Here is a 27303-nt window from a genome sequence, read left to right as displayed (position 1 = left end):
GTATAGATAATGCCCATCTTGGTGACAAAAATTAATGAAACAATAATATATGGAGGTCCATACAGAACCAGAGCGACAGAATTTTGTCCTCGGGCCCCAGGTCACACTTTGGACATGCCTACCTTAAGGTGGGGGACACACTACACAACTCTCCCACTCGTTACCGATTTTGAAAAGACTTGTGCAGCCATATCTATCAGAGCCACAGTTTAACAAACATCACTGTTGTTGTTGATATTCAATGGCAATATCTACACTACCTGTCGTCTTCGTCTTCTAACACTATTTCCTGTGTCCCAACTACTCTTTTTTTCATAGGCTGTTGGCGACAATTGTCACGATTGTGTCCAGAGTCCCGACTGTCCCCAACTAGTGCTGACCGGTGCAGAACTGTAAAATTGGGCAAAAAAACCTTGTAGTGTGTCCTCAACTTTAAGTGTACCAGTGCACAGTGGGTGCCCTTTTAATTTCCACCCTCTGCCTCTCCAATTGTATGTGCACGGCACTGATCTTATTTTACGTATAATAATTATACAGAAATTATTAATTTGTTAAAGGTCACAGGTCTCGCTGTGGTAACGCAAACGTTAAGCAATGAAATAATGAAATGGCTTTTTACAGCTACCATTGAACCAAACACTGTAAATGAAATGACTAAATATGGAGGTGTTTGAGGCGTACAATGACATTCGGCATGGTTTAGCATTTAAAAAAAAAACAAGCTCATCCTATTTATGGGGGAGCAGCAAACTGATGTCATCCACACAGACAGTCACAGACAGTTGTGTTTGTCTTTTACCAAACAATTACACTCCCCAAAAACTCCCACGTCGTCACTTCCTCATCTAAACAGCCCAGATGAAGCTCCATCACCCACACTATCTCATCTGCAGGTCAAAGTTGGATGACGAGAGAGTCTGGGAAAGGATTGTAAAGGAGGGAACTCACTGTAAGTGTACCCACTGGTGAACACTAGATGTCACTGTTGTAAATGATTTGTGTCATTGAGAAGGGAAACTGTAGCGTCTAACAGCAACAGGCTGCACCTTGGCCCCCTCCATCTGTATTGGATCTTCTAAAACGTATAACTTTGGATGTTCTCAGCGCTTTCATGTCATGTCTTGTTCATTAAAAGTCTCGAGATCAGACTGTTTGGTGGGATCCTGTGGACACACACTAAAACCATTCTCTCGTTCTCACTTATCATATTACACATGTCCCAATAGAAAAGACAGAAAACAGCACATTTTCATGACAATCAAATGCAATCAATGTGGTCTTTTCTTTTCTTTTCGTTTCTTTTTCACATGTTCTCTCCTTTCGCTCTTTTTGAGTGAGGAGCCCTCTCCCTCTTGCGTAATCACACATTGCCCAATATCACGCACATCCCAAATGTGATCCAAACGCAGCTTTGACACCGTTCAAATCAAAGTCTTATTAAAGGCAGAATGGGTCTGAACTCTTTGTCCGCGCGCACTGCCGCCCCTCCCTCGGTGAAACGTCACAGCTCGTGAGTATAAAGCGTGTGTGAGAGCGAAGCGCGCCCGTGTGTTTGAGGCTGGACTGCAGGGAGCGAGCAGAGAGAGAGGCGCACTGACTCCAAAACAGCAAGTGGATGGAAAGAGCTCAGTGCAATGGAGAAAGTGAACCACGGCACAGAGACTGGTGCATTGTAACTACAGGCGAAGGAAAGAGGCGCCCGCACGCGACAGGGAGGAATGAACAGTAGGATACGGAGTTCTGTTGAAGAGTTGAGATTGAAGCGTTCCAAAATGGCACGGATTTGCGCCAATGCAAATGCGCATTTCGCAAAGATGACATAGCACTTGAGAAAATGGGATTCCTGCAGGAACAGAACTCACTCACGACCTGAATGAGAAGAGGAAGGAAAGTGGATTCTTTTCAAATCGGAATTCAGTCTGGTTTCTGTTTGTCTTTTTTTTTTTACTTGACAAGCCTCGGTGGTGAAACGAGGGTGAAATATGAATCTGGGCAAAGCACTTCTGTTTTTCCTCCTCTCCAACTTTGTGACAATGACTTTGTCGCTATCCACTTGCACCACTGTGGATATTGACCACATCAAGAAGAAGAGAGTGGAGGCGGTGCGGGGACAGATCCTGAGTAAACTCCGGCTGACCAGTCCGCCTCAAACAACAGGTCCAAGTCAAGTACCGTTTCAGGTTCTGGCCCTTTATAACAGTACCAAGGAGCTCATTGAGGAGCTGGGGAGGGACAGGCAGCAGAGTTGTGGACAGGATAATACGGAGACTGAGTACTATGCCAAAGAGATTTACAAGTTCAACATGATCAATGGTCCACCAGAGAACAGTAAGTTCACTTTACTCACGTTTATTCACATCCAATAGTCCGTTCAATCAATCAGCAATCCCTGCTCAGTCCAATAAGTTACTGCCTTTGTTCTAATTGATTATGGACTGGAGTAATTAACAATATCTGTGCGCAAAGCAGCCAGTGAGCTCCATCTCTCCAAAGTCTTCATTGCGAGTTCTTTTTTGAAAGCCTTTGTCTTGACACGAAGCAAAACTTCTACAGGTGAGGTAACTGTCCGAAACAGGGGATCTCATTTTTCCAGCTGGCGTTTACTTCATCCGTGTCAATGCAGCGTTTACGCACGGACGCGCCTCTGAGCAGCAGAGCGCTGCGCTCAAAGCAGAGGGCAAAGTAAACAGTCTAATTGGAATGAGCACCATTCCTCATACATACCTCACACTAAAGCCATGGGAACTCCAGCTGAAGTCTGACACATTCCTGAGCGGGGAAAATTCTCAGGCAGTTAAGTTTAGTCTTTATTGCCAACTCCAATACCTCATTTCCATTTTCTGGCCCCGAGTTTCCCCAATATTTTTCATCCACTCTTACGTCTCACTCACCTCAATTTCCCTAATAGTTCTCTCTGGTAGCGAGAAACTGAGCAGCTCAGGGTTTTGATCTAATTCCCTTGTTCATCCATACTGGTATTTCCTGTATAAACTATGGTCCATTGATTGCTCCAAGAATCTGAAACAGAAGCTGAGCGAGCAGCAGAGAAAGTTCTTTTGTAAGTGGAGTTTCATGGTCAGAAGGGTGGGGGTTGGTCAGTGGTTTGCTTTACCATTTTTCGAAATCAACAGGTGTTTATGCTGCGCCGCCGTGACACTGAGCAGAGCCTCTGGCTGTTCCAGCACAAGTCCTGAACCGAATCCATTTCACAGGTCCCGCAAAAGTGCTTCTGACATTCAAAATACACAGCTTGGGGTTTATCCGCTGGTCAGAGGTAGAGAGCGCTACCAAAACAAACAGAGGTCTAAGGAGTGGGATCAGTGATGGCCTGGTGCCCAGGACACATCACACTGGTCTCATACAGTAGGCCATACTGTAGGTGGTCATACAAGACATCATCTTCACTTAGTGCTGGCAGCGCTGACTGCAAAGTAACAACTTTGTCACACATGAAATTAAGGAAATAAACTCAAAGGTGCCTGCATATGTTAATGAGCGCCTCTCTCTTCCCTTTCCATGATGTAATATAAGAGTGAGTGAGAGTGCAGGGCATGTTGAGTGTGTTGGAACATAAATGTGTGTCACCTTGATCATTTTTGCAGGCCGCTTCACTTTTATTCCTGCTGGATATAATGACTTTTACATTCACCGTTTCTTGGAAGGTGGGACTGTTTGGGAGTCGAGCGAGGCTCTGCCGCTGTCTTCATGCACGGTTCAAAAGTCAGACAGAAACTTTTCTGTCATACTTGAACGCGCCGCTTGCTCAGCCATTTGTGAGATGAAGCACGGTTGTGTCGTGGCAGCGATCTCGATCTTCCACTTCTATTCATTGCATCAGGGGCGACGGATTTTGTCGGCGTGAGCCAAATACCGCCGAAGACACGAGGTAAAGACATAACTCAGCCGAAGGATGAACTTTGGCACAATAGCAGTTGAGACTCGTTGGGTAAAATTAGAAAGATCGTGCAGATTCGTCACAAGGCCGGGCCAATAATTGTGTCAGCGTTGGATCTGTTGAAATGAGGACAAGCATAAGCAGCGTATCTGATATATGGGGGATAGTAGAAAGATGATGTCATCTGAACAAACAGAGACAGAGGTCTGTGGCCTGCTCCCAAAGAAACAGACACAGCCTCCTCTCCAATCAGAGATCACATTCTCTCGGTGCAAAAACAACATTTGAATTCTGTCTGTTAGATTTAAATGAAATGAATTACATGCTGAGTTTTTAAATGACGAGTGATCAAAAGTCTTTGCGAATGTCCCGCGAGAGTATTATGATGTAAACAAGTCAAATCCCAAATGGCAGAGAACTCAAAAAGAAAAAGAAAAACAATTTTTTCCAACAGTTTTTCTGTTTGTCCTTTTAAGAGACCTTGACATCTCAGCAGCTGGCGAGCACCTGCTGCCTTATGCTTCCTATTTCCTTTGTTTACCTCCTCAAGCTCTGGAGAGACTGACATCACAGACAACCCTCTGGGCAAAAGGGCAAAAAGAGGTGATTCCAGGAAGAGTTTTTTTTTCTGTCCCGCAGCTTCTGTGCCCTGAGAGGAGAGAAGCTGAGCGTCTGAGACCAGGCAGTTTATGTAAGGCTTTTCTGCAGAGCTAATCAAACATCTGTTTACCTAGAATTCCCTTATTGGAAGCTCCTCTTTATTCAAATGAATCACGCGATAATACGTTGGGCTGAGTTTTTTTTTTTTGCTTTAGTATGTGACCAAAAATAGACTTTTGCAAGAATGGAAAGTGGTAAAAGAAGTCATTTGTTAACATCTGTGTTGTAAAACGTGATCGGTTTCACATTTAACAGAAGAAAACTCACAGGTCAAGGGTCAAAGTAGTGTCAGCATCCTGTCACCTCAAAGCTGCATCCTCTAAATGGAAGCGGTCAGACAATTTGTGAATGCATTTCAATTAAATTACACAAGCGATCCCCCTCCACTCACCAACATGGAACAAATTACCTTTTTAAACCCTTGGCAAAAATAAGCCATAATGTGAAATCCACCTAAAACCGTTGCAATGGGAAAAATGAGGTCATCCAAGAGGAAACCGAAGACTTGATTAGAATTTCAAATCTCCTCTCAAAGTGGGGCTTTCCACCTTTTGGTTAATGGGGGGGATGGGGGAGGGTGGGGGTGGGTGTAATTGAGCGGGAGGAGGGAGGGAGGAAAGGGCTACTGAGGTTTCCTCCTTGTAGATTGTGTGGAAAACACTGGACAGATCTCTGATTTGATGGATGCCGAAAAGGTCGCTCTCTATAAATAGGGAACGTTGAGAAGAAAAGAAAGTTTTTTAGTGGAAATATCAGATAATGAGTGGGAGGACAATGAAATGGGAGTACGGGTCAAATGAATTACTGATACACGGCGATGTACGAGTTCCTTTCGCATGACACGACAAAGAAGTTTCCATTCGTCCCCGAATCGCCCGAGGTGCAAATCAGCTAAAGGTGCATTGCCCCTTTCAACCCTCAGCAAATCTGAGGCTCGGTAATAAAACGTAAGCTTGGGGTAGTAAATTAGCCGTGGCTTGGCTGTAAATGACTGTTTCCAATAGGCTCGTTAAAAAAAAAGTTTGCTATGAGCTTGTTTTGCTCAACGCTGCATATACTTGGCCTGTTATAATAATAAACCGGTCAATGGTATTATGGTATAAAGAGAAGGAAAGGCTTCAGTGTAACAGGAAGCTTTTCAGATAGAATCACAATGTGGCCGTTTGTTAAGTGGAATCCACTAAAGGTCAGTGTGTAATCTCACACACACACACACACACACACACTGCGAGTCAGTGCTTGTCGAGTCGCCCGCCTCGCCGGGTTCTCAGGTGATGTTCTGCAGCAGCATGTGATCACGATTCCACCACGGGCTTCCAGGGGGAAACTTGGCTTCTGTCGGAGTCCTCAAAGCACCTGTTGGAGCTGGCGGGGGTCCTCCTGTACCCTGCTCTGCTCCTCCACTGCCACAGGGAACATTTGCTTTTCATTTCAACAACATCCACTTGTTGCTAACTCACACAAAGCATAGGCAAATTGTTTGTGGTTCCCTTGAATGAGCTAAAAATGATTGTTTCAGTGCAGTCACAGATGTGTGTTTTTGGAGCATGACGTTTAGACTCATCCTCTTCTACTTTACCTCCAGACGACCTCTCCTTCTGCGCGAAGAGTGTCACCTCCAAGGTGTTCCGCTTCAACGTCTCCGCCATGGAGAAGAACTCCACCAACTTGTTCCGGGCTGAGTTTCGAGCGCTGCGGATCCCCAACCACGGCGCCAAGAAGAACGAGCAGAGGATTGAGCTCTACCAGGTGTGTTACACTCTCACTGTTAGCAATGGCCTCTATTTCTCTTGATAGGAATATGAAAACGTTTATTTTAGGGTCTGATTTTCATGCACTGATCATTATTTCACGTGTCAAATGGAATCTAAGGTTATTCTAAGTAACCCTAGATCAGCGTTCAAGCCAGGGCTTCGTATGTAGATCTGCATCTTTTTGCGAAGCATCTGAAAGCGCACATCTGTTAGATGTCCGCGCGTGGGGTGACAGGGATGGATTTTTCCCTTTTTTCGGTTTCCTCATTAATCACCGCGAGAGACGAGGAGTAATGATCGGGTTCCAACATTTCCTGCCAGGGAGACAAGTGTCTCCGGACTGCATACCGCCTCAGAGGCACAGCTCTGGCTGAATGCAGACTGTCAGGCCGGCTGCAGAATGTTTCCAGGGGCCTGAGAGGAGATAGAGGCAGAGTCACCCACCGGGGGGGAGTAAATGGAGCCTCTAGCTCGCTCACACCCACACTTGAGCTGGTGGTTGGGCCGGAGCTGATTGGCTGCTGCTGCCAGTCATCTGGCCCCCTCTCTCCCACAGGAAGGCAGATTAGATTCAAACAAGAACCTGGTTATCCATAAACCACTTAAATACACATATTTCTCACTACACAAGGATGTCCAATCGACACTGTTCTACACCCCAATCCCCTCATCCGTGCGTTTATACCACGTCAGCAGTGCAAAAGAGTGTGATGTCATAGCAGCGTCACACACACGGTGAAGCGCGCCAATGAATTCACCAAAGAAGACGAACGCAACGCAGAAAAACAAAGGACGAAAATCCAGCATCTTGTGTTCTTTCTTCTTGGCATGGGGCCGTTTGCCACGAGATGAAGACAATCGTTGTTGAAGAGAAGGAAAGTGATTTTACGTACGCACACGTGTGTCTGGGGCTTTCAACACAGTCAGGAAGAGAGCGTCCGCAGAGATAACCCGCAGTCTGCGTGCTTTCTGAACCGTGTGACGCGGCGTCCAGGACCAGGAGCCCAGCTCCTCTCCGAGTTTGAACCGCCGATGCGAAAGGACAGCCAGGTTCTCATTGGCAGCAGGGCTACACGCAGGCATTAACTTGCAAAATGGGGATATCAACACAGGGAGTCACTTTTTCCATGAAGAGTAGACATTTGGCCCGAGGCATCCTGGAGAGTCTGGCTCAAACAGACAGCTCTGGTTCTTGTGTGTGTGTGTGTGTCTGTGTGTGTTTGTGCGCACAAAAGAGTTTGTGCAGCTGGGTCACATTTTCATCTTTTTTCCTTTGCAGATCCTCCAGAAAGACGACCCCAAAGCCAAACAGCGCTACATCGGGGGCAAGAATGTCCTGACCAAGGGAACGCCTGAGTGGGTCTCCTTTGATGTCACTGAGACCGTGAGGGAGTGGCTAATGTACCGGCGTGAGTGGGACACCTCACATTTTCCCGTGTATCACATGTCCTGCCAGAAGGGACGAGTTCATAAAAAAAAATAAGGATTTTTTTTTCCCCTCAGGGAAAAAATGTCAGCTCATTACATCCGTCTTCTCTTGTTACTCCTCAGAGACCAACCTTGGCCTGGAGATCAGCGTGCACTGCCCCTGCCATACTTTCAGGCCTAACGGCGACATTATCGAGAACACCAACGAAGTGCTCGAGGTCAAGTTCAAAGGTGAGAAGGACACAATGTACAGTGTGTCATTCCTGCCACTAGGGGGATCTCTAAATCAAAACAATATTATAATAAAAGATCTCGTTTAAGTCGAGAAGTGAGTGTGTGATCGCAGGAATTGTTGCCTCGCATTTGTGCTGCATGGTCTACGGAGTTTTGGCGGATCCATTTGTGTCAAATACACACAATAGAATTAGATAACACACTATTTAGTAGTGCCAACTATTCAATGTTCAAGTGGGTCATTTATTTTAACTATAATGTTCACACCGCTCTCCGTTCAGTGGTTAAAGGAACAATTTGACATTTCTGCTCAGTTGTTGGTCATTGAGGAATTAAAGAGACTCTCGTCTCTCCTGTTTGCACAGCAAATGTGAAGCCGCTTAGCGCGAAGACTTGGACACAGAGCGAAGAAACTGGAAATGTAAAAACAAGGTGTGAATTTAGAGGGATTTTTTTTTTTTCTTTCTCTTTCTTGTCCAAACATGGCGACAAATTTAGTCATAATAGAACTGAGCCAGACGGTAATTTCCCCTTATTTTGGAGTCTTAATGTTAAGCTAAACTAACCAGTTGCTTGTTGAGGCTTTGTATTTATAGCACACGGACATGAGAGCGCTATCAACAACTCTTCACGATCAAAGCAGGTCACTTTCACCCGTTTCACTTTCCTTTTGAAGTGTATTATGGTCTGTCTATAAGAATCTGGTGATGCAGTTAGGCAGCGTGGACTCTATACTAAGCCTCGACCAGACTAACGTTACCTGAGGTGACTTCTCTGGGTACGAGTAGGTCGCAGAGCAAGTGTGCATCACAGATATGTTTCCTATCAAAACGGCAACATTTAGAGCGCTCTCTTTATTGTAACGATACTCTTTGATGTCTTTTTTCGCAAAAGAAAATGGGATTTCTTTCTGACGGCAATAGAGAGACACAGAGCATGGGAATACAATTGTTCTGGTATCTCACTTAGCACCGGAGCCCCGGGGCCCTCGGTCCTGGGAACACTCCAGACTGGCTTGGCCACAAGGAATGTGCTGCCACGGTGCTCAGACGTTTGGCCCGGAATTAAAGAGGGGCGTACATATTCACCAGCAGCCTCTCTCCTGAGATATACGCTGCTTAAGCTATCAGGGGTAGAGTGGATGAGCAGACACAGGCCCAGGGGGGAAAGTGGAGGAAAGGAGGGAATAAGAGGAACCAGTGTTAAATAAGGAAAAGGAAGAAAAGTGGGCCAGAAGTGAACAAAGCCTGGCCCAGAGATTACAGTGTCCTTATGTAAAAGTCACAACTCTGTGTGCTAATTACAGACACACGCGTGTCTTTTAAAGCCCATGTTTTGGTTCTTGACTGACTGACTGATCTTCCTCGTGCAGGCATGGAGCCAGACTATGAGGAAAAAAAAACAAAACAAAAGGAGCTGCCTTACCCTCACCTCATCCTCATGATGCTCCCTCCCCACAGACTGGACGCCCAGTCGTCGTCCCGTCGGCGCAAGCGGGCACTGGACACCAATTACTGCTTCAAGTAAGGCACGCTTCCTCATCCCAGGGCTATTTTCATTTGTTTGCAAAGCTGCAGTGTCTAACTTATAGTGCTTTTTATTTGAAAATGAGCTTTGTCAAGCAATACTATCAGAGAGTATTTGTGTGTATTCACCAGCAGCAGGCGAGGACAAGAGTCGGGGTTTTTTTTGAGCCCTAGAATTCACTTCTGAATCTTTTTCATAGACGCTTCGTGACGCTTTCAGTTGTCACGCGTTGTCCTCGCGCCGTCGCTGTTGCCTTGACGAAACACAGTGTTTGTGTGAACTCATTCGACGATGGTTTTAACTTTCAAAACAATACACCCACACTGTCGTTTTTGGACCGCTAAGTGCTTAGAGCCAAGCGAATAATAACGGCAGCGATTTTTGCCCTGCGGGGGGTTACTTTATATTGTTGCACCTCCCTTGGGGGCAAAACACAAAATGGAAACATCACCTGTCATTTCTCACAGTGATGTGAGGGAGGAACACAGCATGGGCACAGAATACACAGAAAAAGCGTGTTAATCATGGCGATCATGACACGGGTATAAGCTGATACACGTCGGGATCTGTCCCATTACCAGCAATCTCCTCTTAGCACGCCGCCGCCGCCGCCGCCTCCTCAGCTCTGGATTTCCGACGTCAGGTTGGCAGACATTTGGGCCGACTCCAAGAGGGAAAATAAGGGCACACCTAAGAGTGGAATTTCTGAACTTTTTTCCTCATCTCTCTGCTTGTGAGGCCATAGGGAGGAATGTGTATACAACTCGTATTAAAATAGTGTGATTTCAGTGATCTTCTCTGTCCCCACACACACACAAACAGCAATTACGAGGAGAACTGCTGCGTCCGAGCGCTATATATCAACTTCCGTCAGGATCTGGGCTGGAGGTGGATCCATCAGCCTGAAGGGTACTATGCTAACTTCTGCTCCGGTCCCTGTCCTTACCTACGCAGTGCAGACACCACCCACAGCTCAGTGAGTTCAAGCCACAACACATTTACTGTGAGCTGTGCAGCGATGTGTTTGCTGACGCCTGTGTGTGTGTGTGTGTGTGTCCTTGTTCCAGCTGCTGAGCCTCTACAACACCCTGAACCCCGAAGCCTCCGCCTCACCCTGCTGTGTTCCTCAGGACCTGGAGCCGCTCACCATCCTCTATTACGTGGGCCGCTCCCCCAAAGTCGAGCAACTCTCCAACATGGTCGTCAAGTCCTGCAAGTGCAGCTAAAACGTCAGGGCTCGCGCTCGAGGGGGGGCCTGGCGAGAGACACGGGATGTGACGGTACCCAGTACGACTCAGGAGCACGTGTGAGGGGTTCGAGGTGGCAGTTTGTCCTCCATGAGTACCTCTTCCCTCTGCTTCAGCCTTGCCCAAGCTCTCCACCACTCTGCTCGCAACCATCAAGCACCACTTTACTAACAGCGCTCGCAAACCTCCCCCTGCCCCGCCCCCCATCAGACCTTTTGTCGATCTTCAGATACGGCCTTTTTCACATCGGTGTTTCTCTTCTTTTTCTTTTTTCTTTTTTTTCATATTTCCAGCATTTTGAACAGCCTTTACCTCAGTGTCACCTGACGTCGGTGTTCAAAGGAGGAACGCTAAAATGACCACTGCGTCGCCGAGGGACATAGAATAATTGGAGCAGAAAGTGACTGAGAGCGCAGACTGAACTCAGCTGGACAGGAGCAAATCGAAGAGGGGTTAAAAAGGATTATTTTGTCACCACGCACGCCACAGCTCCCCACACTGTTTATTTCACCATTTATTTGCTGTTCAATGTAAATGATCTGAGCGAAAAAGAAAAAACACATGCTGGAAACCGACGTTTATTCCCTAGTATTTCCGTGGTTATGTTTACCTCTGTAATGCAACAGGACGGTGATTCCAGGGATTGTTTTTTTGTCGTTTTTTTTTTAAAGTGAAGCCTTTTCTGTTGTATGAGACGATGTATGTCACTAAGTGAACACTTAACTAGATCACCAACTGTAAATGTTTTTTTTTTTTTCTTATTACTCTTGGAAACACCTTTTTTTTAATTAAAAAAAAATGACCAGTTGGATAGAATGGATCTATGTTTTTCCCGTTTATTTTCGGCGGGTACATTTTGTCCGCGTGAACACATTCTGTGCAGTGATTCCAGTGAATGTGGCGAACAAATACATTTTCTGACACGAGCAGCGCGTTTTCGTGTTTTTCTAGTCGCCGTTGCTTGCTACAAACTGCCAACGGGATTCTGAAAAAAAATAATATGATACACTTGTAAACGATCAGCATCAACGAAACGGATTCAAATACCAAACTGTAAACAATGCTGTAACACCACAGGAGATTATACACACTGATTTGGACTCAACTGGTGGATTCAGGTAATACAGCGTGCACTGGCTTTAACAGAAGTTCGTAAATCCACAACATTGATCGATCACTACATGAAAAATACCATCAGTTCAGCATTGACAATGCACGCTGTCCACACTCTGGACTGATACGACAAATGCATGCATTAAAATTCAAGTATTTCTGACAAAGTCTGTGGGTTTTTAACAGAGATGTTATTGTTCTTTTTAAAGTGCCCTGAGTGAATTCACTATATGGTCCCAAGAAAAAGAAAATGTCCAGAAGAAGAATATTGGTCTGCCGGTGCAGCGTCAACCTTCTAAATCCTGATCTTAGCTACAGCAACGGCCAGGAGGACAGTGTAATAAAATAAATACGTGCTGATGCAATTACCATAATTTACTCATTATAACAAATATATTCATTTTGGTCACTCCGAAAGGAAAATAACATCAACGGCTCCGTTTACGAGAAAAATCACACGCTGAAAACCCCAGTCGCGTTACATCATGCTTGCAAACAAGCAGCCAGAGTTCATCAAGCTCACAATTGAAGGGTGTCTACTTTAATACAACCTTAGACGACGGCCATAGAATCTGACGTGGCAACTGTTTGGTTTTCAGTAAACCCTGAAACCACATGTGACTGGACTCACCATTCATGGCAGCGATACAACAAACTGCTCGGGCGATCGCTGTGCTACCTACGTCTGAAAATCATCCGTCTCGACTGTCAGAGTAACATTTCAGAAAGAACAAATATCTTCCTGAATGGCTCTGCCTTGCTCCGCATGAGCAATGTTGAATCCTGATGTCAAAATACCAGCGGGGCTTTTTTCACCATCTGGTGACGTCTATCTGTCAATGAAACCTCTGAGTGACAACAGTGCTGTAGCACGGAGAGAATCAGAGCGAGTACAGCCAGTGTGGATGAGGAGGTGGAGTGTGTGTGTGTGTGTGTGGGGCTGAAAAGGCCATCTGATGTTATGCTGCGCAACAAAATCCCAACCTGCGTCAAAGCAGGGAATTCCTGGCCTGGCAGACTCTCCTGTGGCATGTCTGCGGCCGTATCGCTGGGAAATTAATAGGACCCTGTCCGAGGTCTGGCATGCTTTCATCCGTGGCTGTTGTCCTCTCCCAGAATACACCTCTGCGAGGATGCGGTTACATGCAGAGGCACCTGTCGGGGCAGCAGAGCGGTGGGATGTGCCTCTGGTGGCCTTCCTGTCATCTGTGACTGGGCTCCCGGCCCTGGAACAGCTTGCGATACACGGAGAGACCTGGAGAGCAACGGGTGAAAGGAGATTGAGTTGTCGAGGTGAAATGAAAGAGGCTGGTGGACGTCTTCCATCGTGTGTACACACAGGAGTGTTTATATCAAACCTGGGAGACACGCCCCACTAAAAGCTCCTCCTGGTAACGTTTCTGCTGTATCTTATTAATTATCAGCAGTCTAACGTGGTCGCCACCTGGTGTGAGTGCAGACAGCTCAGCGCTCAGCCTTTTGTCTGACTGACCTTTCACTCACAGCCCGCTTGCCCCTCATCGTGTCGGCTGGTGCGCGGCCAGGCATCAGGTAGAAAAGACATTCCGTGTACAGTGAGAGCTGCCGTGTTTGTGCTCGCGAACAGTGTTCCCTTTCATTCCCCCCCCGCGCACACTCCGTTTATTTTGGTACTCTTTTACACCATGGAGGCTGACTGAGCTGGAAAAGGAAAACATTTCTCCAAACTTTCAATCTGATGACGTGAAAAAAATAGCTCCCATAGCTCAGCAAAAGAAAGATAAAGGGACAATACTACTCAAAAGATGTTTAGTTTGTCCACTGTGAAAAAAAACATGCTGGTCCAAGATGGCAGCCCCTATAGAGCTAACCTGGTGTTGTTGTCCTGATGTTATTATTAAATGCTCATTCTGTAGCGACCTTTCCTCTCCAACAAGCATCCTCAAGTCCTATTTTGATAGAGACCCTATCTATCCAGCCGGAATAGGCCCAAAATCCCCAAATTTAAAGCAATTGGAGAATGTCGAGAACGCCACATCAGAAGAAGGCGGGGGGGTGTTTGGCGATGGGGGAGACGTTTTCAGAGGATAAAGGGGAGAGTTGTGCAAGCAAAAGTGGAAGAGATTAAGAAGAGCGCACGGAGAGAGAGATAAAGGGAGCGTGTGATTTATGACGCATGACAGCTGATCATAGAGTATGCTCCCCATTTGGACATGCTCAAACCCCCCTGTCAGAGTCAATCAGGGCAGCTCAGTCATCAGGCTACAAAGGTGCAATGACTGGACAGCCAGAAAGACGTGACACACTCCTGGGCCCCTACAAAGGCTGTGCCCCTTCTAATAACACCCCCGACACACACACACACACCCTGCCCTGAAAAACACCACACAGAGTCTCTGTGTTGCTTTGCAAATGCATGGTTAAACCTGCCTTGCTGACTAGTTTTTTGGTAAAAAAGCCAAGAGTGAGACATCTCCCCCCCCACCCTCCGCTCCCTGCCTGAACGATGGAAAAAATGCATTCATGAAATTCAGAAGCTGCTCCCAGCGGATCCTATTACAGTAATTGATGAGTTTGTAAGATGTTTGTTAACTTTGACAGCCTTCATAGGGAGCAAAAAAAAGAAATGTTCGAGTTTCTCTCTCACACACACACATTTTTAGTGGGTGGGTGGTGGGGGATGGGGGGGATACAGCTACTGAATTTTTCCAACATGCTGATCTGTAGTGCTGTGTGACTGTGACACTCGCATGCTGTGACGAATCGTACAACGAGCTGCCAGTGCCGTGCCCAAAAAACAGGAGAAGGAGGCCCCCTGATCAGACGAACAGATGTGTGTCCATGAGCGAAAAAACTGCATAATATCACTGTTAGCGCAATAAGCTCAACACTTTTCTCAGGATGGAAAAAAGCTGTGGAAACAGGGCCGAGTGACGGGGTCACACAGAGGCTGAGCTCCATTTTCAGTTCATTCTCTCAGTGTGACTCCTGGTGCACAACTGGACAGCAGAGACATGGTGAAGCACTGGCCAACAGATGGGAACGCCGGCATGTCCCCGTCACTGGATCTCATTACAAAAGAGACATATTATCACTATTATACCTCTCTTTATCCTCTGGGTGGAATCTGACCTGCAGTGTTGGATGACAGACATGAAACAGCATGTTTCTCTACGAGGAAGTGACAAGTCTGTGTAGCAGACTTGTCATAAAACTTTACATTTTATTGTTGTTACTTTTTTTGCCAATTAAGTGTTACATGTCGGCAAATTTGTTAGTTGTGTTTGTTTTGGGAGTCACGTTTTTGTCATTTCCTGTTTTATTTTGGTGAGGGTTTAGGGTTTCCTGTTGGCCTGCACTTCTACCTTGTCCTTGTCTTGTCTGATTACCTTGAGTGTTTGCACCTGGTGACATTCCCTGATTGTCAGCACCTGGTCCCCTTTCCCTTTCCCCTTCTTAAGTCACTCATTTCCCTTTGTCCTTTGTCAGTGCGTATTTCGTCTCCATGTTCATCGTTACCTTGTTCATGCTTAGAGTGTATAATCAAGTTGATCTAGTTTATGTTTTCTGGTTATAGGTTTGTTTGTTTCACCTTTCTTCTTGCCATTCTTTTATTTTTGTGTTTTTATGTTTTTGAGAGAGCGAAAAAAGCCTCATTTTTGATTTCACGTATCTGACTGAGTCTCGTGCATATTGGATCCAAGCTCTGTGGTACACACTCTGACATAAAGTTATCATACTCTGTGCAAACTACATGTACACATTCAGCGCAGCACTGAGCGAGCAGTGAGCTGGGTAAAAATATCCAGTGGTGTTTCTCAGTCCTCCATGGGGAATGTCCACTATGCCTGGCTGTAATCAGGCACAGTGGACATAACCCCCCCCCACACACACACACACAGACACACCCTCCTGATTGCAGACTACAGCACCAAATGTGCAAGTACCAGTGCGATAATGTACTTAGCACGTGTGAAACCTGCAGCGTCGGACCCACCTGTTTTACTGCAGATGGCTTCGTAGACCATGTGCTGGCTGCCGGTCACGGCTCCACTGGCTGAACTCTCCGAGGACGTCTGCCTGTTAATCAGACACAAGACGAGTGTCAAGTAAAAAACCAAAGAGGATCCTGTTCATGAGAGGGTGGACCAAGCATAGTCTCCCCAGTCCTGGACCGAGCTGTTGACACATGTCGCTGGATTTATCCAAATGTTCTCTTTTATTCTTCTTGGAGCGAAATTCCCCCGACAAATATATATAAAGATAATTATTTCTGACAACTGGTGATTGTTTTGTGCTTGTGCGTGTGTTAGCATGATGTGCGATGAGTCACCGAGTCGGTTTCAAAAATTGTGTGCGGCAGTGGAGCCCAGTGGGGGTTAAGTGTTTACAGAGAGCTTCTCATGCGCCATTGTGACGAGGAGGAGGAGGCGCATTCTTGCTCCTTGTCCTCGGTGATGTGATTTTCACATTGGCAAGATCGTGGTGGCGATTATCTACCGACGACATGGAACTGCAGTGGCACGAGCAGTCTTTGAATACAACTCTATCACCTTTATATTATACAGAAGTCTGGAGATCAGAGACGACAGATTTGCAGCACAAACGGTGTTTTCACAGAGAAAATCATTAAGAGTGTAATTCAGGAGCACACAGGTCTGTAACTTCATACATTTAATCTGTTAAGCATTTTTAGAGGGGAACAATAAATAAAGCTCAGCTGGCATTAACCTCTCTCCCATAACAGCAACTTGCCAAAGGAGCATTAACACGGTAATGAGGGTACACACTACCTCCTTGTAAGGGTCTGCACAGTTGTTCTTTCATACCATTACACAACCACAAATAAAACTGGCCCACTTAAAGCATGGCATACCTCGACAGGAAGTAACCCCTTTCATACGGAGAGGGGAAAAAAACTTGACCTCTGGGTCCTTCACATCGCGCTCTTTGTCAACAGTCGCTCGCTCGGTCACTTCAAGAGCCCGAGGAGCAGCAGCCAGGAACACTGTAGGTGAGAAGTGAGTCTGACCTCGCCGCATGTGCAGATGATATTTCAGGCAAAGAGTTGAACATTTCACAGCGCTCACTCGATTACCGAGGCCACACGACAGGCCCCGGGTTTCCGTAGTTACGGCGGCGACTCGCCAAATCTCGCGAAAACAAAATACCAAACAGGCTCATTTATTTGTGTTACAAATTGCTCCTTTCAAAGCCGTCACTGAGGTCATACCACTGTGAGTCCCCGCAGCCCCTCGCACTGGCAGCTGTGGCATGTTGATAGTCCAGACAGCTCTGCCCTCGCTGCCGAGTGTGATACCAACATGAGGCACATTTCGCCAAGGTCTAGTCACCTTAAAATAAAACAACATGCGGACGAGTCACTCAGTCCGGTGACTGGCTTGAGTCAGCACTTCCAAGCCAAGTTGATTGGATATTAGGGCTGAACCACTTGGGTAAAATATCTACTGTAATTGCAAGCGTTTGTGATTTTATAATTGCATTCAATTAGAGCTGAAACAATTCATCGACTATTAATCGATGACTCAATTAATCGATAACTTATTTTGATCAGTTTATAGCTTTTTTTAATGATTAAAACAAGATTTCCGATTGTTTCAGCTTCTTCAATGTGAGTATTTTCTTCATTTCTTTGCTCTGGATAACAAAGAAATCATTAAAAGTGAATCATTTTGGTTTGTGGACAAAAAAAGACATTTGAGAACATTCATCATCATGTCCAGGTTTTAAGGTTTTCTGATATTTTATGGACCGAACGATGAATCGAGCAATTAATCGATTATGAAAATAATCGTAAGTTGCAGCTCTACATTCAGTGCAATCATTCTTTTAAAAAAATAAGCGCTACTGGATGCAACACTGTAGGGGGATTTTGTTTAAAAAGCTTACAGAGGAAATGTATTTGCCTGCTTTAAAATTTTATTTCCTTTGCTTCCAAAACCCAAATGACACTGTGATAAATAGAGTCAACTCACGACTGTCAAAAGATCATGAGCAGTGTGTTACGTGTGGGAGGAACAGGCGAGAATGAGAGCTGGTAAATTTCTATCAAGCAACAACTTTATGGTTCAATTGGTTAGAGGGAGGTGTTTGAGTGGCTGGGTAACCTTGAACTGTTTGAACATACCCAGCACAGTGATTCTATTATAAGTTGGAGGAGCTAAAGCATACACTGGGATGCATTTCAGATGTGCTTCAATAACAGAAGTATTAAGTTGCCCCTGAAATGAGGACTGGAAATAAAGGGAAGCAACCTATTATTCCACCATTTTCTGCAAACAATCATCCCCCCTTTTCTCCTGGACAGAGTTTACTTCTCCCTGTCATTCTTTCTCCCCCACCCCCCTCCTTTATTCTCTCCTTTCATTGTTTCCATCGGTACATTTTTGGTCCCGAAGCTTCCGTTTTTCCCACACTCTCCCCTGTCACACTGGTCGACCACAAGAATGCAGGAGAGAGGAGAGTGCGAGGGGGCTCTGGAATTCCACATGCAGAGGGTAAACACAGCAACTGCCAGGCAGACAAACACATACAGGAGCAAACACGGCACCTACCCAGCTGCCCTAACCTATTCTACAACCCCTGCACTGCACCCCTGCCATATTAACTCTTTCAGTGCCACAGGCGCAGTCCAGTGAGATGACTGAATTGAACATGTCATCATCATCATCATCATCATCATCATCAAACATCATTGCCCCGGGAGGAAACTGGATTACCAGATACCACACACAGAAGAACTCATCGTAACATACAAAAAGTGTGTAATACAATACTATACGCGCATGACACAATCACTGCAGAATGCAAGAGCTCTTCAAATGAGGCTGAATGTCCCAATAGATAATCATGTAAAGGGGTAAATTCATCACAAAAAAAGGGTTATGTGCAACACGTGTGCTAATTCAGGCTTCTGCTAATTCACATGGGCAACATAAGGCCCTGGAAACACAGCAAGACTTTTATTTTGAAATAGCACCAGGAAATCAGTATTTTTACAGCATTGTTACTTTTATAATGTAAATACTATGTATACTATGTTGCAAATAAATATGTGTTTCCTAATTATTATTTATTTTTTATGTGCAGCCCTTCACTCGTTTCATTTCTGTCAGTGTGGCCCCCCCTGGAAAAAAAAAACGCTTCCCACTCCTGGTGTAGACAAAGAACCTTTTTGTCCTCTGAGCAGGAAGTCAAGGTAGCTGCATCGACACCCTTTGCAGTGGCTGACCAGGACAATTCAGCATGTCTTCCTGGATCAGCAAGGCAGGTTCTGTGCGTGGTGCACCCTGCTCGTCTCGACCAGTCAGCAGCACGACAGTGAATGACGTCACTGACTTAAAACACGTTTTTATATATAAAATATGAATAAAAATGATATTGTGTATATTAACATCACTTGTTTTCAGCCACGATTACATAGGTTTCTCTGCTGTTGTGCAATTTGGCCAGAAGTTGCAGTAATAAAGTCATAAAATAAGTGAAGGAAAAAACTGGCCGTTCTGCCCAGTTTCACTCTTTTCCTTTTATATTTCCCTGTGTGCTCTTCAGCTTATCTCCAAACCAAACAGGATTTATTAAGCACTCGCTCGGAGAGTGTTTACGGTTCACGCAGAAATCACCCCTGTGATGATGAGGTGGTTTCCTGATATATCCTGCAGCCAGAAGACTTCACATATGTTCTCACTCTCATTAGCATGAGCCATGTCCACTTGAACTCATCAATCCCGTGAACCTCGTCTTACTTAACAAGCAGAGGCCAATTTAATGATTGAACGATTCAAAAAATGGTGACTCTTGTCTCTTAGAGCAGCATGGATTCAGTTGCGAGACTTGTCTTACTTGAGGCGTTTTGTTGCCGTTTTCCTGGTCTGTCCCTCTCGAGCACTGCTGGGTGGCTTTGGGGCGAGAACAGGGCCGACAAAGGTCTGGACATGATTGCTGTGGCCGTTGCCGTGACTGGGCCATTCGTGAGTGCTGGATGACCTCGTGGGGGCCTGGATGTGTGGATCACTTGTGGGGTCAGTCGATTGGGCCTAAGAGACAAGAAAGACAAATGTTGTCAATAGCAAGAAAACAATGATGGTATCTCTACACTGAGTTTGCAGTGACATAATTGACTGTACTTTAATAGTATGAGACAGTGTTTCCCAAGCTGATCCTTTGAATCAGGTGTGTTGGAGCAGGGCAACTTCTAAAACAGGCTGGTTCCCTGAGGAAACGCTGCATTACTCCACATACCGAAACAGGTGTCAGTACATTTCCTGTTTTCTGTAGTTGAAACCTACTTGGTCAATACAGGTATAGTTGACTTTATATGCCTCAAAGAGTAAGTTTGTCATGCTCCACCTTCGTCTCTGCCTACATCTCTGCCTTTTTCCTCCTTGCACTCATCTCATCATGCAATCAGGTCACCTGCGGCGGGAGCACACCTGCTCCCAATCCCCTCATCAAGCCTCTTACTTATTTCCTGGTTTTCCAGCCGTCTCGTGGCCAGACTGTCACAGACCTCTGTGTGGTGAACGTCACGGCTCTCTCTTGAAGATTTCTCAGTGCTCTAGTGTTTGATTATTGACTTGTTTGCTGCTCATGTTAACTCAGCACTTCCTCTGCCACTGACGCTTACCTTCTCTGCCGTTTTGTACAAAGCCCAAGGACCACAAGGACCAAATTCTGCAAACGTTTCTATTTGTGTCCATTTCTGTACATGTAAACACACAGTGATAGCACACAATCTGTTCAACAAACATGTAGAACAGTAACGCAACATAACATAAAGTGTTCTGTGTGTTGAAACCCATTTTCAAGGCAAATGCATCTCAGCTAGCTCACCAACCAAAGGCAGTAGTGTGGGAGAAGATGCACTGACTCATGTGTGAAATGGCAGGATTTTTACATCACCACAGAGTAATATCGAAACCAACACAATACCAAAAGTAGTATAAGGAAGTGCAGCCACATTTGGTTTGAATCAGTCACGGTGGGGAAAATTGCCTCTTGTCACTGAGGTAAAATATCAAAGTGCTCGACATGAATTAGTGCACTTATTACTGAAATGCCATCCAGCATCAAAATAAGCTCCACTTCTTTGACTTAAGTTGGCTGCATTGGGAAAGCAAATTCTTCACATTATTTTTTTTTTGTTTGTACAAGATCTCTTCAAAGGCTTGAGAAAGAGAGGAAAAAATACCGTTTTCTTTCTGACAAAATATTTCAGAGCCACATTTCACTCTGTCCTTATATTGCCGGGGAATGCTTCACATACATTCCATTCAGATCTCGTGTCTATGCTATTTTCTCCGCAGCTTTATACGGCTATCTCACAAGCTAATGGTTTTCCAGCTTCACAATGCAGCCCCGTTCAAAAGGAACCGGCAGGGTGACAGGGAATATCTGATGTAATTTCTGTGTTGATAAATGAGAAGCTGAGTTTCCAGGTTGCAAGGCCTATGGCGCGATTCAGTTTGAGCGGGGCCGGGAAGGGCACCTTTCTTTGACTGCCAGGTGGCCCCGAGCCAAGCCTGTGGAGGAGCCATGCAGTCTGCACCCAGTAACTGGAACGTGGACTGGAGCTCCAGCACAGCCCCCTCTCTCTCTCTCTCACTGTCTAACTCTCACACAGAATTATGTGCATGGATACTCCACTACTCTAATCTATACTGCGCTACAAACCTTCCTCTGTGTTTTCAGCTCATTCAGATGCAACAATTAGTATTTCCCCTGGGGGACTGAAATGCCAGCAAGATGAGTCCAGAGATATCAAAGAATACAAAGACATACAAAAGAAGGCTAAGGGCAAAGGGTCACTCCATGAACACCGAACACAGAAACATGACCTGGCACTTTTTTTTAAAAGAGGGAGGTGGCAAGGGCTTTAGAGGAAATGATTCTCTGATTCTCTACTATATGCCACAAACTGTTTCAGATTATAAGACCTTTCCCTGCCTCAGTATGCTTGGAGGGTGATGGGGAAATATTAGCAATAAGAGGAACTTGACCATAAAACCAAATTAGAAAGGGAAAGGAAATGAAAAATCGCGAGGGATCACTTTCATAAAGTGCCCTGCATAAGACGACTGGACCGAGCCAAGAGAAATATCACCTTAATTGCATTAATTAAGAGCCAACCAAAGATGATGAAAAAAATGATATTAGAACTACTGCATTACTCTGGGCAGATTGGGGGGGTTGTATCTAATCATTCCACCCCATAAGCCGTCTCCTTTGCTCTCCGTCCATAGAATGCTTCCACTAAATCCTCCTGGAAAAATGAATAAATACACTCTTCCTGCTCAGATCCTCTTTCAAAGCAACTGCACAGAAAAAATGGGGGGGACGGGAACAATCTTTTCCTTTTCCTTGAACCCTTGGATTTATGCTGTGCAAAGTGACCGAGTCCTCGCAACCTTTCTAATCTCCCTATAAAAACAGCTTAATCACATCTGTCATGGCTGACCAGGCATGACTAAAAGATTTTTTGTTGTTGCTACATTAATACTGCTGCTCCTGCTGCTGCTGGAAAAAAAAAGAAAAGAAATCACAGACCTATATCTGTGCTTTTTTTGTATGGAAACACAAATGGAGCTTAAATGTGATTAAAGAAAAAAAAGTGATGTAAGCCTCAAAACCCACAATGGACTTTGTACCGAGGCCTCTCTGGTTCCGTGATGGGCACTCTTCCTTCATTACTCACCTTCCAGTATAAGCCTAACTGAGTCACTCGGCCCGACAGTGTAATCTTTGGGTCCTGAGTCATGCTTGGCTCTCCAGGAATGAGCTTCTGTAGAGGAGGATGCTTCACACTGAACACCATTTTGTCAAATAGTTTGGAAAGAGACACTCGGAATAGCTTCTCTTTTTTTTTTACATGAGAGCATTTCCTATTGTGTGGATGTATTTGGCACTATGTTGCACCGCTTAGTGCCGAGGTAAGGGGACACACAAATATGACGGTTCTCCTGAGAAGCTGAAACACATATTTCCATATAATCCTGTTACTTTATCCTTGTACTCGAACAACTCAAATGAGATTAAAGCAAATAATACAGGATTACTATGAGGAAAAGTGTCACTGCTGTCAACAAGGAGATTCAATAGCTTGCCATTGTCACAGCTTCTTAACACTCAGCAGTCAAATAACTTGAAAAAAATACAATTTCTATTTTCTTTGTAAACATAACCCTGTTAAACAGGTTCATTTGAATTAGATTGTAAATTCATTCATTTAAGTATAGTATTTACCATGAAATACAATTACAAAGCAAAACCAAATCTCTCTAAAATACCTGGTGTCTGCATTGGCTCGGGTCCAGGAACTGTCGAGACTGAAGTTTCTGCTGTTGCAGTTGCTGAATAGCAAACTGGAGCTGGTAGCTTCCTTGGGCGGGCTGGAGGCACTGCTGGGGTTTCACTCCCGTCAGCATGCTGGAGGTGTCCTGCGTGTTCCCATCCCAAAGAGCCTCACCTTGCTTTAGTGGTCTGTGGCTGAGACGGAAGAGATTAAATTACGAAAATTGAACAACTTTATAACAAATGCACATACTCTCACTCCCTTTTTAAAAAAACATCCACAAGTCTGTTGTGTCTTCACAGTTCAATTTAAAGACTGATACCACTTATCTATGTCTGTCTGTTTTAATATGAAATCACAGCGAGCTGCCTGTGGAGAACGCCTAACGTGGCTGTAGATGTTCTGGTGGGTTATTAATTCTAAGAATTCTTCATGTCACTCTCACTAAACTACTCATTTCATAAAGTCATACAGCATGTGATACTATTAACACTGACCCTTGTGTTTCCTAAAATTAGGCTATAACTAACTCACATACATCTCAGTAGCTAATAATTACCTGGTATGGTGCTGATGCAATTGCGGGCCATTACATCACAGTATTTACAACAATCCTTTCTGTGTCGGTCACCGTCCAACCACGTGTTGAGTTGTAACACCACCAGCAGAACTTTAAAGAGACAAGACAGCTCACATCGTGCCAGTCGCTGGCTGCTGGGCCCACACAAGCCTCAAGTCAAAGACGAAGGGCAATCCTGTGGCAAACGCAGGCTGAACCAGAAACCTTTTCCATTAACTGCCTCAGCGCACCCTGAGCTTCACGTTCCATTCACATCACAAAGCCACAAACTGAAAAACAAATCTTTCGACGAGCTCTACAAGTTTGTAACGGGATGATCTGACGCCCAGACTAAGCCGGTTTCAGGGGTGACCTGCCTCTCTTCAGATAATCTTAAACTGTGTCTATGTGGACTCTCGTGTTAGCCAAAAATAATGTCATAAAGAGCACTATCCGGGGATAGATGTGAGTTAAAATATTATAAAAAAAGAATACAGATACAAGTCCAGTGGCAGAAATGTGATCTCATATGACAAAAAAAAAGATTATTGAAAATCCATCCCATTATGCGCAATAACATTTGTCCATTGGTCTAGGCTAAAAGAAAACATTGGAGACTCGAAATCACAATGGCGACACTATTTTAGAAGCAAACTATGATAAGCTCTAAAATTAGAACTCAATTAGTCTTGAATAACAATGCGGAGTGTGGGATAATAATCATGTGTCACTCAAGTGAAAAAGTATTCCTGTCCTTTTGCAGCCAGACAAAGTCACAGGGGATCTTAAACTCATGTGAACATGCTATCCGCCCATGCAATTCTCACTTCACATAATGGCACATATATATATTGCAAAAACAACTGGTGTGACCGCAGGCCAATTTGCTTTTTTTCAGCTTCTGGGAACAAAGGCTTGTCTGTGAACCTTGCAAGGCCAGAGATCCTACAAACGCCAGGAGACAAAACACGAACTTGTTCTTTGTTTACAGGAGTCATTTCCTTCAACTTGGCTACAGTTTGCACGCCGCACCACTGGGACATTTAGCAGTTCCATTTTATTAGTATGAAGTCCACGACAGACTATTTCTCAGGTGAGGAGCATATGCTTTCCGTGAGCACCGTGTCTCTGTAACACCCCAAGGAGAGATCTTTTCAGACGGGGATTGTCAACACAACATCATGCAAAAAAAATACCACAGATCACGATGATTTAAAAGCAAGACAAAGCAGACGTTGGTCCAAAACGGTAACCAATGAAATACGGGAAAATGAAATGAGAGAGAGAGAAGACGTTTTTTTTTTACATCTGAGTTTCTCATCACTAGTACAGCACATGTGTGGAGCTCCAACTATCTGGGACTTCCCTCTCTACAGGACTTCTTGCGTGTGGGAGTCAGCTTACTCCCCGCTGCGCTCACCTTCCCTTTATATGCTGATATAACTTACTGCAGAACAACAGCAGTATGAGCTGAGCACATGTGTAACTCAGTGTGTGTGTTTAAGAGAAGGGATAGTATGAGATAAGATGACATCATGCCGCAGTATCTCAAAGCCCTGCCTGGCCAGTGTAAACATCAGCCGCCTCTGGAGTGTGAGGGTATTTCCAGCAGATACTCATTGTTTGTTTACCATGTTTTATTCCAACACGGACGGAGTCGAAATGTCTTTAAAATGACAAAACTGACTACATTGGGATTTGTTGAGGGAGTGTGGAATTGCTGATGCTTTCGTTAGTCCACTGGTTATATAATCCCAAAACAACCTTTTCCAAAAAAGCAGGTTTACTGAGTTATTTGGATACAGTTGCCAAGTACAACTCAGAATAACGTTCTAATGTAAAATGGCCAGTTCTTGGTTTTACACTCCAACAGGAGACCTTCTTGGGGGGGAAAAAAAACCTAAAATAAGCAGTACCTGATAGATATAACTTAACTCAAATAATAACAACACAGACGACTGAGAGAAAATTCCAAAAAAACGAACCGTTTGGTTCTCGGTTCAGCAAATGTCATAAAATCCTTTTGGAAAATTACAAAATTCAACCAAGTCAAATAGCAATCTGACAAAATATTGAACAGAACTAAAAATACCCTGCATAAGCACGGCTGTGGTATTTCTCAGTTCACTGTGCTGGAGTGAGTGAAGCGCTGTAGGGATAATAGTTTTGTATGTACAGCCAGAAGGAAACGGGGAGAGCGATTCTGTGGCTGGGGTGCTAACGCAGCTCAGAACCCCTCCCCGCCTAGTCCTTATCTATATAAGAACGTTGACTATAGGTGAAGCAGGATGTGCAGGAAGGCTCAAAACTCCCTGGTTGTCAACACGCCGGCGTGAGGGAGCAGCTCTCGGAGTGCTGATGCAGCATACCTGGTAGATCCTGGCAGTAGCACTTCAAAGAGTAGTGCTCCTCTTTGAAACCCATCATACTTCACCCCTGTGGTTGCTTAAACAGCCAGTATGCTTAACAGTTTCAGTATGTTTGGCACAACGTGTCCACTCGAGTGTGTGAGATGGGGCGCCTGAGGAAATTCTGTATTAAAGGAACGGTGCCGAGGTGAAATCAAGGCAATTAATCCTATTAAAGGAATTTCACTGCGGTTGAGGAGGTGAATGCCAAACCAAACGCTCGAGTGTTAGGGTACAAGACAACTTAGAGTATTTATACTTACTTATATCACAAGCTGGTGACAAATTAGAAGATACAAGGTAATGAATGTAGTGACTTTTAGTTTTTTGTTTGAATAATGAACCTTAAGTGTGACGCTGAGTGGAGCGATTCATAAAGTAGAAATATTTAAAGGGAATGACAAACCTCTGAATAGAAACGCATAATCCATCACAGCACGAGAAGTGAAATGGGAGATTTTGGAGGTGATTTTTCTTTTCGTTTCCTCAGTATATCGTGTAGAAAAGCAACACAAGGCTACCCATAAAATTATACATTCTGGTAAAACTCTCTTTCTTGGCTTGTGGAAATAAAAACATTTTTAAAAAAGGGAAAAGGCCAGACATTCCTGGAATTCTATTACAGCTCAATACACAAGAAACGGCTGGATTGGAAAAACAGAGTCCACAATCGGGGCCAAGCTGTCTGAGAGACTGTCACTCACGTATCAACAGAAAAATAAAAGGTTTAGGGTCGACCATTGACGATTACCTCTCGGCGAATTGCACCATAAATCTCAAACAGGTTCTGGTACCAAAGGCCAACCACATGATCAAATTCTGTACTTCTGTTTCCTTCCTACCTTCTCATCTTTTGAGTAGAGTGAGAGGAGGATGGAGGTTCGTGGAGGCAGGAGTCTGGAGCAGACCGTCGATGTGGGTGTTGACACTACACCCCCTTGCCTCCGCCTCCACCGCCCCCGCAGTGCAACGTTTTAAGCAGCCAAGACGCTTCACACACTCCCAGAATTGAGCTGCCTTCTCTGCAGCTACTTAGCTCCACAAAGCACAGTTAAAAGAATGAAACAAATGCTAATTTACTGGCCCATATTGAACTTCCTTTTAGACCAATTGTGACCAATGCATACATTTGTCACAGACCACTAATAGAGCCTTGAGTATGGCCACAAAGGACACCACAATCTCTCA

At 44.8% G+C, this 27303-nt stretch overlaps 2 protein-coding genes across 2 annotated transcripts in view; one reads left to right on the top strand and one right to left on the bottom strand.

The window, feature by feature from the left end:
* Positions 1-1560: 1560 nt before the first annotated feature.
* tgfb3 (transforming growth factor, beta 3) lies at positions 1561-11671 on the top strand. The gene is made up of 7 exons (XM_044046999.1): positions 1561-2328; positions 6141-6304; positions 7589-7718; positions 7861-7968; positions 9344-9494; positions 10321-10474; positions 10566-11671. The coding sequence occupies exons 1-7, from the start codon at positions 1983-1985 to the stop codon at positions 10722-10724; spliced, it is 1212 nt and encodes a 403-aa protein (XP_043902934.1). The 5' UTR covers positions 1561-1982; the 3' UTR covers positions 10725-11671.
* ttll5 (tubulin tyrosine ligase-like family, member 5) overlaps positions 11566-27303 on the bottom strand; it is a 44464-nt gene continuing 28726 nt past the window's right edge. The window contains exons 29-32 of the mRNA XM_044046994.1: positions 23144-23342; positions 19701-19894; positions 15835-15917; positions 11566-13113 (exon numbers count right to left, since the gene is read on the bottom strand). Of these exons, the coding sequence (XP_043902929.1) occupies positions 13061-13113; positions 15835-15917; positions 19701-19894; positions 23144-23342 (529 nt within the window). The 3' untranslated portion in view covers positions 11566-13060. The remainder of the gene's footprint in view (positions 13114-15834; positions 15918-19700; positions 19895-23143; positions 23343-27303) is intronic.

Source organism: Solea senegalensis, linkage group LG16 (assembly GCF_019176455.1).
Source record: "Solea senegalensis isolate Sse05_10M linkage group LG16, IFAPA_SoseM_1, whole genome shotgun sequence".
Taxonomy (NCBI): domain Eukaryota; kingdom Metazoa; phylum Chordata; class Actinopteri; order Pleuronectiformes; family Soleidae; genus Solea; species Solea senegalensis.
The sequence above is the reverse complement of the archived record's forward strand: the minus strand, read 5'-3'. Positions and strand labels throughout refer to the sequence as shown.